Genomic DNA, 13,884 nt, shown 5'->3' with positions numbered 1-13,884 from the left:
ATCTAGTTACTGTGACTCGGTGATAAAGAGAAAGAGTTTGATGTGCAGATAATAAAGCTAGTCGGACAGTTCAAAGGTAGTGCGTTTGTGTGTTTGGAGATCAGCTCAGCGTGTCTAGACACAGCTGCTATCACCGTGACCTTTCTCTCCTCACAGAGGACGCAGATACTAAAAAATAAAAAGCTGCTTTTGACTTGAGTAAATGCTCAAAACAGAGTCCTTCTGGAGCTGATATCTGTCAGTTTGTCAGGCTGTGATTCACACTTTGACATGAGAGATAACGGACAGAATATTTGCTGAAATACTATAGAATGGCATTGAATCCAAATCATGAGCAAATCTAGGCAAGGCAAGTTTATTTATATAGCACATTTCGTACACAATGGTAATTCAAAGTGCTTTACATAAAGGAACGTAAAATAGTCATGAATAAGAAAAAAAATTATAGTAATTTTAAAACTTTGGAAATTATTAAGAATGGACTTCTTTAAAATAAATGTAAAACCCCCCAAAAAAAGAGAGAGATTTTACATAAAATACAGTGATTACAGTGCAATCAGTTCGAACATTGCACAGTGCCCATTCAATAAATGCACAGCTAAACAGATTAGTTTTGAGTCTAGATTTAAATGTGACTAGTGTTTTAGCACATCTGATCTCTTCTGGAAGCTGATTCCAACTGCGGGTGGCATAGTAACTAAAGGTGGACTCCCCTTGTTTTGTGTGAACCCTTGGTATTTCTAACTTGCTTGATCCTAATGATCTGAGTGCTCTGTTAGGTTTATATTCAGTGAACATATCTGCAATATATTTCGGTCCTAGGTCATTTAGTGACTTATTTACGAGTAAAAGTACTTTAAAATCAATCCTAAATGTAACTGGAAGCCAGTGTAAGGACCTGAGGAATGGTGTGATATGCTCAGATGTTCTGGATGAGCTGCAGCTGTCTAATGGTCTTTTTGGGAAGGCCGGTGAGGAGCCCATTACAATAGTCCACCCTGCTGGTGATAAAGGCATGAACAAGTTTCTCCAAGTCTTGACTGGAAACAAAACATCTAATTCTTGCAATGTTTTTTAGATGATAGTATGCTGATTTAATTACTGCTTTGACATGACTACTGAAACTAAGGTCTGTCTCCAGAATCACACCAAGATTCCTGACTTGATTTTTAGTTGTTTGACCCCTAGAGTCAAGGTATGCAGTCACCTTGAACACTTAATCTTTGTTTCCAAATGCAATGACTTCAGTTTTTTCCTTGTTTAACTGAAGAAAGTTCTGGCACATCCAGCTATTAATTTCATTAATGCATTGGCAGAGGGAGTCAATGGGGCTGTAGTCATTTGGAGATAAGGCTAGGTAAATCTGGGTATCATCAGCATAGCTGTAATAGGCAATTTGGTTCTTTCTCATTATTTGACTTAGTGGAAGCATATACAGGCTAAACAAGAGTGGTGCAAGAATTGACCCTTGTGGGACTCCACATGTCATGGACGTCCACTTAGACTTATGCTCTCCTAGACTCACTTAATAGCCTCTCTAAGTATGACCTGAACCATCTGAACCATCCCAGAAAGCCCGACCCAGTTTTGCAGTCTATCTAGTAGTATGTTATGATCGACAGTGTCAAATGTATGGCGTTATTTTTTAGTCAAAAGTTATGAGCGTGTAAGACATGCTCACGAGCACATTGTTATTTCACACGCGCAAAAATGAACCTTCAGCTGGCATGATAAAAGTACTTGCACACAAATTCAACAACCGAGAGGTGTACATGTAGCTGCGAGCGAGCGCCTGGCATACTCTCATAGATTAACTCTGTTTGTACAGTGGAATCCTGCTCGCGGAGTGCTGTTTTGCTCGCGCAGTGGATTTCTGCTCGCTCAGCTGATTTCTGCTCCCTCGAGTCTACAGGACTTTTGACAATTTGGGGGCGGAAACCAAGGAGGGCACTGACCCTCTTATGATTGGTCACTTTTACACAGGGACATCCTTGTACCTTGATTGACAGCTCTCATTACAGGAAGCACAGAGTTGGGTTAAGTTACCACCGAAGAGTAGGAATGAATTAGATTGAGTTTTCTAATACACATTAAATTTCTCTGCACATATAAAATGCTGCGCAGATCATAGTTAAATCAATTACCATCTATGAATATATTCGCGAACGATGAAGCCTACATTTTGTTAAGTTAACATTAACGTTACTTATTAACGTCTTACACGCTCATAACTTTTGACTAAAAAATAACCACATACAAACGCAGCACTGAGATCTAGCAATACCAGCACCGATATTTTGAGTCACAATTTAAGCGAATATCATTTATTATCTTAATGAGTGCTGTCTCTGTGCTGTGATGCGGTCGGAAACCAGACTGAAAATTGTCCAGGTATCCATTTTGACTTTAAGTATTTATTCAGCTGACTAAAAACTACCTTTTCTATAATTTTGCCTATAAAAGGAAGATTAGATATTGGTCTATAATTGCTCATAATGGTGTTATCAAGATTGCTCTTTTTCAGGAGGGGCTTTACAACTGCAGTTTTTAGGGAGTTTGGTAATGTCCCAGAAAGAAGTGAGGCATTCACCACTTTTAAAAGATCTGCTTCCAAGCAGTTAAGCACACTTTTGAAAAAAGATGTGGGAAGTGTGTCAAGACAGCAGGTTGACGATTTTAGGTGATGCACTATTTCTTCCAGAATTTTGCTATCAATTGCTTCAAAAATAGACATAGTATCTTTTTGATATCCCCTTGGCTTTTCTGCATTGTCTTTTCATAGTCTGAACTGCTGTTGATCTTCTCCAAACTGATTTCTGTCTGTTTGTTTTCTTACTGACTATCATTGGTGCAATATCATCAATAAACATTCTTAACTTTTGAGTTGAAGGAATTAAGGAGAGTATCAACAGAGTCTGCAGAAATGCTTGGTGTTAAAGATATAGCCCCCATAGATAAAGCCTTATTTTTATTTAGGCAATAATAATTCAATATGTTTTCCCTTTTGATTTTGGCCTGGAATGTCACAGTAACCTTGAGGACCTGCGGTAGTTTTTATAGTTCATATTAAAAATCTATTAAACCTCCTCCATCGTGGTTACAGCACACTTCTGTACAGTGAGGTCAAAACATTGACTCTCTCCACAGGACGACTGCGCTTCCATGGACAAACAACTAAAACAGGAAGTGGATATCTGTGTCCACATGAAAGTTCTGTATTCACATCTCCATTTATTCGCCTAGACTACAAATGGCCACTTTTGCTGGCTCTCAGAACTCAGAACGGATTTTTGTCTCACTCCTCAGAATTTTAGAAGCAAAATTCTAAGAAAAAGCTGTTAGTTCAAAGCAAGAGAGCCGAGAGAACGTCTCCTGCATGAGATGTCAGCTGTACTCTCGCAGAACATCGTCTCACGATCACGTCCCACGTCTCGTTAGCTCGTTCTCGTTAGCTTTTACGAGTGTGGCATCTTAATGAGTCACAGTGGCGTTCAAGGACAAGCCTGCAGGACAAACACGCGTCTTTAAGTCACTGATAGAGTTTGATACCGTCCTCACGCGTGTCTGAGAAAGACATTGAAAAATTCAAATTCACAATGAGCAGTGACTCATTTACCAAATGCAAAATTCACATAGCATACGTGAAATACAGATCAGATTGAGAAAAACTGTAGACAGCAGCACAGCTATGCAAATAATAATCCTCTCCTCTTTACACAGCCAGTCATTTGACATCACACGCTGATGTATCCACTGTCAGATGAAACGTGAGCGCTGATCTGTGCGCCTCCAGCTGGACTTGCTCCAGTATTAATCGTGTGGAGCCAGACTTTGGGTGCTTGATGGGGACTTGTGCTCTCGTGGCCTTCACTTACACATTTCCATGAGGTCCACGAGACCGCAGCGTGTCCCATTTGTAACTTATTTTACACAGGGGTCTCTCAGTGGAGTTCACAGCAGACCGCTTCACTGAAGTCTTTGCAGCTTATTTTGGCGAAGAGCTGCTCGTGTTATCGAGAGGAAGAGAAACCTTGTTTGTTTCGTTTTGATGTGCTGTGTAAATCTCAAAGTCTTCCAGAGATTTGATTTAGTGAACCTCGCGAACTTCATAAATCACACTAAATTCATATTTGAATTGACAGTGCTAATTTAAAATACATGTGATAATGTTAAAAACAGAAATAATTAAACAAACGAAGAATCAAATATGGAATATCCCTTATGAAATTTAGATACCTTACATGTTTAGTCCCTATTTACTCGTGATTAACTGCATGCAGTTACTGTTTTAAATTAATAGCACCAATTCAAAAATATTATTACAATAAAAATAGATTTTGAACATAAATTCAACATGAACTGAAATGAAATCTAACTTATTTTATTGCAGCTTATTATTTTATTCCGTTGTATTGTATTTTATTTTACGCAACATTTATCAAATGTAGTTTAACTTCATGGATATTAAAATGACTGAAACTAAAAATACAATTTAAAACAATCATAAAAAATGACTATTAAAAATGAATTAACGAACTAAACATATTTAAATAAAATAAGATAAACTAAACAAATTAACAAAAAACTGTACCTAAAGTTTTAATGAAAACAAAAATATCTAAATTGAATAAGCACTGTAATAGAAAATATAAGTAAGAACTATAATAGTTGATATTAAACTGATATTAAAACAACACTGGCCAGGGGTCATGAATATGTTTTTTTTCCTCCTCTTATAATTAGACACACAAAATTACCATTTTAAATTGACAGTGCTAATTATTTGATCATATTAAAATTATAATAATAAAAAACTTATGGAATTTTATTTAATATGAATTTTACATAAAAACCAGGGTAAATGTTACATGTTTTTCCTCATAATTAATAGTTCTAAATTAGTATTTAACAAAAATACATATTTAACAAAAGTATTTAACAAATAACATATATCATTATATTACCATAAAATAATATATATATAAAATTAATTAATTAAAATTTTCAATTGCTGGTCCTAATATAGTAATAATAATTACCAGATTATAGTTTGTGTGTGTGTGTGTGTGTGTGTGTGTGTGTGTGTGTGTGTGTGTTTGTGTGTCATAGCATGCAAAATCATTAAGGTCTTGCTTTTCCAATTTTGTTTTTATTTGAAGATTATTTTCACATTTGCTTGAAATTAGAGCTGCAAACTGAATGATTGAGTGATCAATTCAGACTCGGCGTACTGTAGACCAGACCTTTTTCTCTGAATGTTTTTCTGCAGTGACTCTAACCGTCTCTCTCTGTGTGTCTCTTACAGTTAGAGCTGATCCAGAAGCACACCTGGTACATGTAAGTACTGAACTCCCATGATTCTGGGGGGCAGAAAACAATCGTTGTGACACAGAAACAGCGGGCTGGGCTTTAGGGACAGATAGACGGGATCAAATGTGCTTCTGTCTCAGAGATGCAGCATTACACAGCGCTTGATAAATGGCACAGACCCCACATGTCAGCAGCAAGGACACATTTGCTCATGCCCTGCAGTGATGTGCTGCTCCACGGCGTCTGGCTTCCTCCAGAGAGAGAGAGACAGCAGGCGAAGGTCGTCCCGACACGCTCCAGCCTCGGCCTCTCTGGGGTCAAAGACATGGCAGACACGCCGCCGGCGCTTTTAAGCAGAATACTTATGTTTTTAGCTGCCCTCGTATAAGCCACCATCTTTTCTAACAGATGGAGACAGCAAATATTTGGAGAGGATCTGAGAAGGAAGGTTATGAAGACACATGTCACAGATTCAGGGTCAGAACTAGCTGTAGATGTTAGGATCTCAAATGCTTGTGTGGCTTTATTAATTATGATCCGACGCGTCTCAGAAACCAAGCACATGCTGAATGTGTGTTTCGGTTCACATCTGAATGTAGATTATGTGTTGGGATGTATGTGCACAATTAGCGCGCGTTATTCTAAGGACAAAATGGTTTGTCATTAAAAAGCCTTTGAAATGACGTTCCCTTTCAGCTACTGTATGTGAACTCAGTTTATGGTGATGTTCATTAGTGAATGTGTCTTTGGTATTACATACATTTATTAACACTGTAAAGAATTACCAATTTATTAAATACAGTTATTAAAGCTGCAGTAGGGAACTTTTGACGCTCTAGCGGTTAATAAACAGAACTGCTTGCGTCTTGTGGAAGAACATTGTAGCCGGAACTACTTCTCTCTGTTTATGTCTATGAAGAATCACAAAGGTACTGGGTTACTCCGCCGTGGTACCCCCGAAGCAATCTAAAATAGTCAGAATATAAACACTTATTATAGGTGCACCATAGTGATTCAGGACAAGCTAAAAACACGGTTTGGAAAATGGATTCATGGTGTACTCGCTTATTATGTTCATTTTTCTACATTTTGAACACAAACAAAGTTAGGGTCCGCAGCTCTGATTGGTTGTTTCTTACCGGGAGCGGTCTGTAACTGCAAATGGCAATAGGACACTGGGAGGAGCCAGAGGAGCTTGATTTTTTTTCACAGATTATCTGTTTCATATTCTACTGTCAGGACATAATGACAGGTTTAATAAATATGTAAAAAATATTTTTTTTACAAAAGTTCCCTACAGCACCTTTAACATGAATTAGTGTTGTTGGATGTGTCCGTGTCACTGACTGGCCTCTCGGTCCTCAGGGGAGGGAAGAACGAGCCGGAGCCGGAGCAGCCGGTGGTCAGGAAGGTGGCGATCCGCAGCGTCCCGTCGGCCGACGACATCGACCCGGACGTCCTGGAGAGCATGCACTCGCTGGGCTGCTTCCGGGACAAGAACAAGCTGATGAAGGACCTGCTGTCGGACGAGTGAGGGTCACGAGCACACCTGCACACCTCATCTCAGACTTGAGCATTTGAAATCTGTTTTCCCACACTAACGATGTTTAGAGTTAAAGATGATGTATGTCAAATGAAATGACTTAACCTCTTCTCCACCGTCTAAAATCTACAACAACTGATATTGTTCGTTTTATCTCTATATCTTATTGATCACAGGGAAATTCAGCAATTTTATTTGATTTAAGTTGCTTATTTACATTTTTGGTAAGCGGCTGTTTCCCGTCCTCTGTCTCATCAGTGAGAATCAGGAGAAGATGATCTATTTCCTTCTGTTGGATCGAAAGGAGAGATACCCCAGCCATGAAGACCAGAACCTCCCTCCTCGCAACGATATAGGTATATAATAATCACTCGAAATAATGAGAAAAAAATTTATTGTGTATTGCGTATGCATGTGGAATTTTGCATTGACTTTATTTAAATTGAATTTGTTCATTTTTAAATAAAAATAAAAATGTTATTATAAGTGATAATGAATAACATTGTTTTTTGTGTTAAATGAGAAAAGCATCAAATAAAAATCTTTTTTTTATGTATAACTGTATGAATTATAACTTTTTTGTTAAAGTAAAACTGCACAGTTTCCTGTGAGGGTTAGGGTTAGGTGTAGGGCCATAGAATATACAGTTTGTACAGTAAAAAAAACATTACACCTATGGGATGAACACACTTATCACAAAAACACCCCTGTGTGTGTGTGTGTGTGTGTGTGTGTGTGTGTGTGCAGATCCGCCGCGGAAGCGCGTCGACTCACCCATGCTGAACAGACACGGGAAGAGGAGGCCGGAGAGGAAGTCTATGGAGGTGCTGAGCGTTACGGATGGAGGTTCACCTGTACCTGCACGACGAGCCATCGACATGACACAACACGGACAGAGGTACAGAACACACACACACACACACACACACACACTGCTTCCATCCATCCGTCAGCATTCATGATCAGACTTCTGATAACTTACACTGTCTCTTATTCTCATCAAGCCATACCTGGGATTTCTAGTAATCTTAGAATTTTTTTATTTTTTTTTGCACTAAAACACCATCAAAATAGATGGTTGACATCTATAACGTTACAAAAGATTTCTATTTTTAATAAATGTTTTATTTTGACAAAATATATTCAACAAAGAATTGTTACCGAAATAAAACACACACACACAAAAGAGGAAAAAGAAATATATATATATATATATAGATTAGGGACGGGACTTTAATGCGTTAATTGAGATTAATTAATTACACAAAAAATAACGCGTTAACTAAGATTAATTAATTACAGAAAAACAATCCCCGCATTTTTAATAACTTATTTTTGCACCGCGGAACGTTTCTCACTGGATGAGTTTCGGCGGACCGATTATACTGAAGCACCAACTAGCGTTCGCATATCACCGCAGCAGCACATCGAGCCTCATGTATCACCTCAACGCAAAACATATAGCAGCTAGCGTGCACTTTACACTTTATGTTGAACTATGTATTATTTTGTTGGTGCAACTGGCAGTTTATGTTGAACTCTTTATTGTTTTGGCCAAGGTTATTGAGAGTTGGACTTAGTATGTTATGGCCTCTGAAGCAACAGAGAGATGTTTTCTAATAGTCAGGGTTTCCAATGTTCTGAATGTAATTGAAAGTATTGTGTTTTAATTAAAAAAAAAAACACTTTACAGAAGGTTCCAGCACCTATGAGCTTCCTGAATTTCTGAAATGTAATATTTCTAAATTGTTTCTAAATATGCTATAATTACACTTCATGGCAAAAATTGCACTGGTCTGCTAGACATGGTTAAACAAAAATAAACAATATTTTGTTGCTTTAGCTTATGTATTCAGTCATTATTCAATGGTATACTATAAATCCATGTGAAAAAAAATTACTTCTCACTGTTCTCAGGTCAAATATTTATATGCGATTAAAATGCAATTAATTTCGATTAATTAATTACAAAGCCTCTAATTAATTAGATAAAAATTTTTAATCGAGTCCCGGCCCTAATATAGATATAGATAGATAGATACATACATACAAAGCAGCAAATGCTGTTTTTAATGTTATAATAATAAGAACCATTATTAATTAAAATTAATTTCAAATAGAAAACAGTTCTTTGAAATTGTAATAGAATTACATAATATTTATGTTGTTACTGTATTTTTGATCAAATAAAGGCAGTCCTAGAGAGCAGAAGAGACTTTTTTTTTTTAAATCACAAGAGCAGACATCTTTATATCTAGCTCTCCTAAATGAATGATCAATAATTCAACATGTTGCGGCTCAGGGGTTCTCGTGTGTTACTCAGTGCTCAAACACAGAGAAATCAAAGCTTGTGTTGTTGAGTCCACAGCTGAGGAATGTTTCTGCCCCTCCGGCTGTTTGTCATTGCGTTAGGTTTGAGTGATCATTCCTGTCATTCGCCGTTCACTCTTTTTTTTCACTTTTTAAACTCCATTTTTCACATGGTGCTTCAAATTTTGGGCTTAATTTCCAAAAACCTATCTGAAGTAAAAACTTTTTTTGGTAACCAACACCACTGCAAAAAGCTCTTACCGCCCCTGTGAGAAGAAAGACACGACGCTGTCTTTTATTCTTCCTAGCCGTTAGTTCAGTGTTCAGAGACGGCTTTGTCTCCCGCTGCAGTAAGAGCTCGTTCTGTAAAAGCTCGGATATCTCGGAATCCAAACACAAAGCAAAGGCCAAAGGGGAAAGGTACCAACCGACCTCTGACCTCCAGATAGTTCACAGAGCTGTGGTCATCAGAGATGCAGAGATGTTTTTCCTGTCCAGAGCTTTCCAGCGAGACCCTCTTTCTGACCTGCTTCTGATGCAGTAATAAGATAAAAGAAGGATTTAGTTCAGATGATTTGAGCACACTGTAGGGCTGCTTCAGTTTACGATCCGTGAGTTTGGGGTTTAAACTTCATGAATCTCACAAAATGTAATGACTGAGACACGCACTTCTTCTTTTTCTTTTTTCACACTTTTTAAATGATAAACAACTGAAAAAGCATTAATAACACATTAATATGAAACATAAAACATATTCTGAGCCTTATTATCTCATGCAGTGCAACCTCTAGGGTATGTTTATTTTATTTATTTATTGTTTAGATTTTAACTGGTAAACATTAGAAAATACTTGTTTTAAAATTTTGCAGTAAATCTTTACACTATTATCAGATGTCATGTAGTTCAAAATGTATTAGTTATATACTATTTAAATATACTTTGAATTAGCCTTTTCAGTATCTTCAATATTTTTCCCTTTCATTTAAGTTTTATTAGATTTATTATGACATTGGTATTTTTTTTCTTTTCTTAATATTTCTATTTAGTCATTTGTTTATATTTCAGTTTTTTAGTAATTGAAGAACTTCACATGAAACTGATTTTATGATCTGATGCTGTGTTATTGCAGGATTATTTATAAAATATAATGTTTGTTAATTTGAACCAGCTTTTATTTTTATATTTTATATTTTTTATATATTTATTTTTATATTTTCATTAATTTAATCTTATACTAACTTAAGTTTTAGTAATTTTGTTATGTGTTCCTGTCACATTGTTATTGATTTTTATTGTTTCTATTTAAAAATGTATTTTTTAATTTTTTTTTATTGAGTTTACATTTTTATATTAATTTCTAATATTCAGATGTTAATTTAGTTCAGCTTTATTTTAATTACCGAAAAGTCATTTTTTTTATATATTTTTAGGTTTCGTTTTAGTTAACAATAACAAAACTGATCTGGCTTTTTATTTTTTTTTAATTATCGCATTGAATTCAGAATAAAATAAAATCTGCATGTTAATTGCTAGAAGAAAAAAAAGGTTAGAAAAGCTATTTAGCCAAGCATAAAGCTAAACGGTTATCCTATGTCTGCTGCTAAAAACTTATCTTTTTAAGTATATAAAAAATAAAATAACTTTTTTTTTCTGATTCTTTTCATAAAATCAGGCTGAAAATATATTATTTGTCGCATTTCATACAGTACTTAAAGGGTTAGTTCACCCAATAATCAAAATTATGTCATTAATAACTCATGTTGTTCCAAACCCGCAAGACCTCCATTTATCTTCAGGACACAGTTTAAGATATTATAAATTTAGTCCGAGAGCTCTCAGTCCCTCCATTGAAAATGTGTGTACCTCTCAAACAAACCAATATCCTGGAGTAATTAATTTACTCAAACAGTACACTGACTGAACTGCTGTGAAGAGAGAACTGAAGATGAAAACCAAGCCAGGCCAGATAACGAACAACAGACTGACTCGTTCACGAGTCAAGAACCGGTTCTGTCAGACGCGTCCGATTCGTGAACCGAGGAGCTGATGATACTGCGCATGTGTGATTCAGCGTGAAGCAGACCGACACACAGAGCGTCTGAACTGAACTGATTCTTTTGGTGATTGATTCTGAACTGATTCTGTGCTAGTGTTATGGGTGCGGGTAAACCGAAGGCTTGAATCAAGGGCAATCATCACCAATGATGATATTACGTCGAGCGCAAAAGAACCGGTGAACCGTTTTCTTCAACCGGTTTATTGAATCAAACTGTCCGAAAGAACCAGTGGTGATCCAAAAACAAATGCAACCGGTTCTTGACTCGTGAACGAGTCAATCTTTCATTCATTTTCTGGCTCGGCTCGATGTTCATCACAGCAGTTCAGTCAGTGTACTGTTTGAGTAAATGAATTACTCCGGGATATTGGTTTGTTTGAACTCAGAGGGAGTGTCAGCCACATTAAAAAAGTTAACAGCTTAAGTCATTTGTAGATTGATGCATATTGGAGACGCGAACAGTTTAAAACGATTCAGTTCGATTTGGTGAACTGGTTCAAAAAGATCCGGTTACATCGAATGATTCGTTCGCGAACCGGATATCACAAACTGCTTTGTTTTGAACTGTCTTACAACAGACACGGAAGAGAAGACAATGCTGAATAAAGACGTAGTTTTTGCTATTTTTGGACCAAAATGTATTTTTGATGCTTCAAAAAATTCTAACTGGAGGTCTCACGGGTTTGGAACGACATGAGGGTGAGATATTAAAGACATAATTTTGATTATTGGGTGAACTAACCCTTTAAGGCTACACCTGCTTAGCATTTCCCTTCAAAATAGATTTTAATAAACAATTTTAATAGTAAAAGCAAGAATATAAAAATACATATTTTACATTTAAATACCTATGACTGGTACACATACCGATGTTGTGCCATCTATCTTCAGCCTCACTCCTCAGACTGTGAATAAAGCCCAAATCTATTTATTTTAGCCTTCGCTCTCGTTCTCTTCACTCCCATTTTTCCTCGTAAACTTTGAACCCTCACCTTCCACTGTATCATAACAAAGCAGGTCTCATTCCTCCAATTCATCTCAAAACTGGATTTCATTACACTCCTTTCATTCCCACTCAAATGGCCAGACGTATCTGATGGCAGGATTGAAATGGGGAATTGACCTGAGACTGACGCATACGCCACCTGAGGATTTCACAATGATTGCCTTTCAGAAGGAAGCAGCTGCATATCTGAAGAAAGACGAGTCTCGTTCTGACTGTGTTCAGTCAGTTCCCTTTCGATACTTCACTCATACTGCGTATGGGGAAAAGCTCCTTTTTTCCTCGATACTGAAGCCTTTTTTCAATAACGCAGTGCAACTGCACTGCCATTGGTTTAATCTGTAAACTTTTTTAAACCAATGACAGCGCTGCGTAGCTGCGCGAGCCTGTGGCGATGCAGCGCGCCAAAGCCCGCCAGAATGGGCGGGGCGAATGGCTATATAAGCAGGCAATCGCCAGAGGAAATCAGATCTTACTCCTTCAGCGACGACTTCACTTCGTTGGATCTCTGCTGAACGCCTTCGCCTGGAACGAGCTCTCGCCGTCGAAGAGGCACCGCAGCGGACCAGCTGAGACCGCCGACCGCCTGCAGCGCCGGCGTACTCGCAGACAGCCGCTCTCAGCGCCGATCTCGGGCCGCCCGCTTCCCGCTTCCGGCCGCTTCTCAGCGATCTCCTGCCGCCATCCGGCGATCCTAAAAGAGCTTTTTCCAGCGGTTTTCACCGCTCTAAAAGAGCGTTTCTAACGCCGTTTTAACGGCGACGGCCATGCCGCGCCACAGCTGTGGCACATGCAGAGCCCCTCTGCATGAGGACGACGGCCATGGTGAGTGTGTTTTCTGCCTGGGTAAACCCCATGCTGAGGCTGCACTCACTGAGACTTCATGCTGCTTTTGTGAAAGCATGAGTCTCGCCTCTCTGCGCTCGCGGATTGCTTTCTTTAATGAAAGTAATCCCGCCCCTCGCGCCCTCCCGTCTTTTTCCTCCCGCGAGCCGGCCAGGAAAAGACAGCGGGGAAGAGGGGCCCAGCGCCCGGATTTGGGTGAGCTCACGCCGGCTCAGCGCCCGCGTGCCTCACCCTCTCCAATGAGAGAGCCGTCCCCTGTCCTCTTCTCACGCCCAGAGCAGCGTCCCTCGGCTGAAGCGAGCGACCTCGTCTCTTTTGGCGGATCGGAGGACGAGCCGCTTGACGACTCCATGTCACTCGCGGCTTCTGAAACGGAGGACTGGGCCGGCGATTCTGACCCCGCCCACCTGCCGTCACTGGAGCCCATCGACGCCAGAGCTGGGATGGATGCCGAGCTTCTCCGCATCCTCTCCAAGGCCGTTGAGGAACTCCATTTGGAGTGGGCCCCCCCTGAAGAGCCGACACGCAGCAGGCTGGACGAGTGGTACCTGCCAGGACGCCGCCAGGCCCCCCGCCAGCGACCTGCCCCATTCTTCCCTGAGGTTCATGACGAGCTGACAAAGTCGTGGCGCGCCCCCTACTCGGCCCGCCTACGCACTTCCTCTGCAGCTCTCAGCTCAGTAGATGGCTCTCAGGAGAAGGGCTATGAGCAATTGCCGCCCCTGGATGAGGCCGTGGCTGCTCACCTCTGTCCCCCCGCGGCTGTGGGGTGGAAAAATAAGAGAGCCCTTCCTTCCAAGCCATGCAGGACGACCT

At 39.2% G+C, this 13,884-nt stretch overlaps 1 protein-coding gene across 2 annotated transcripts in view; it reads left to right on the top strand.

The window, feature by feature from the left end:
• LOC113067114 (serine/threonine-protein kinase BRSK2-like) overlaps window positions 1-13,884 on the top strand; it is a 57,661-nt gene that overhangs the window by 18,917 nt on the left and 24,860 nt on the right. For both annotated transcript variants that reach the window (XM_026239386.1, XM_026239385.1), the window contains exons 6-9: window positions 5,306-5,337; window positions 6,676-6,840; window positions 7,112-7,209; window positions 7,601-7,751. In XM_026239386.1, the coding sequence (XP_026095171.1) occupies window positions 5,306-5,337; window positions 6,676-6,840; window positions 7,112-7,209; window positions 7,601-7,751 (446 nt within the window). The remainder of the gene's footprint in view (window positions 1-5,305; window positions 5,338-6,675; window positions 6,841-7,111; window positions 7,210-7,600; window positions 7,752-13,884) is intronic.

This window comes from Carassius auratus, chromosome 50, assembly GCF_003368295.1.
Source record: "Carassius auratus strain Wakin chromosome 50, ASM336829v1, whole genome shotgun sequence".
Taxonomy (NCBI): Eukaryota; Metazoa; Chordata; class Actinopteri; order Cypriniformes; family Cyprinidae; genus Carassius; species Carassius auratus.
The sequence above is the reverse complement of the archived record's forward strand: the minus strand, read 5'-3'. Positions and strand labels throughout refer to the sequence as shown.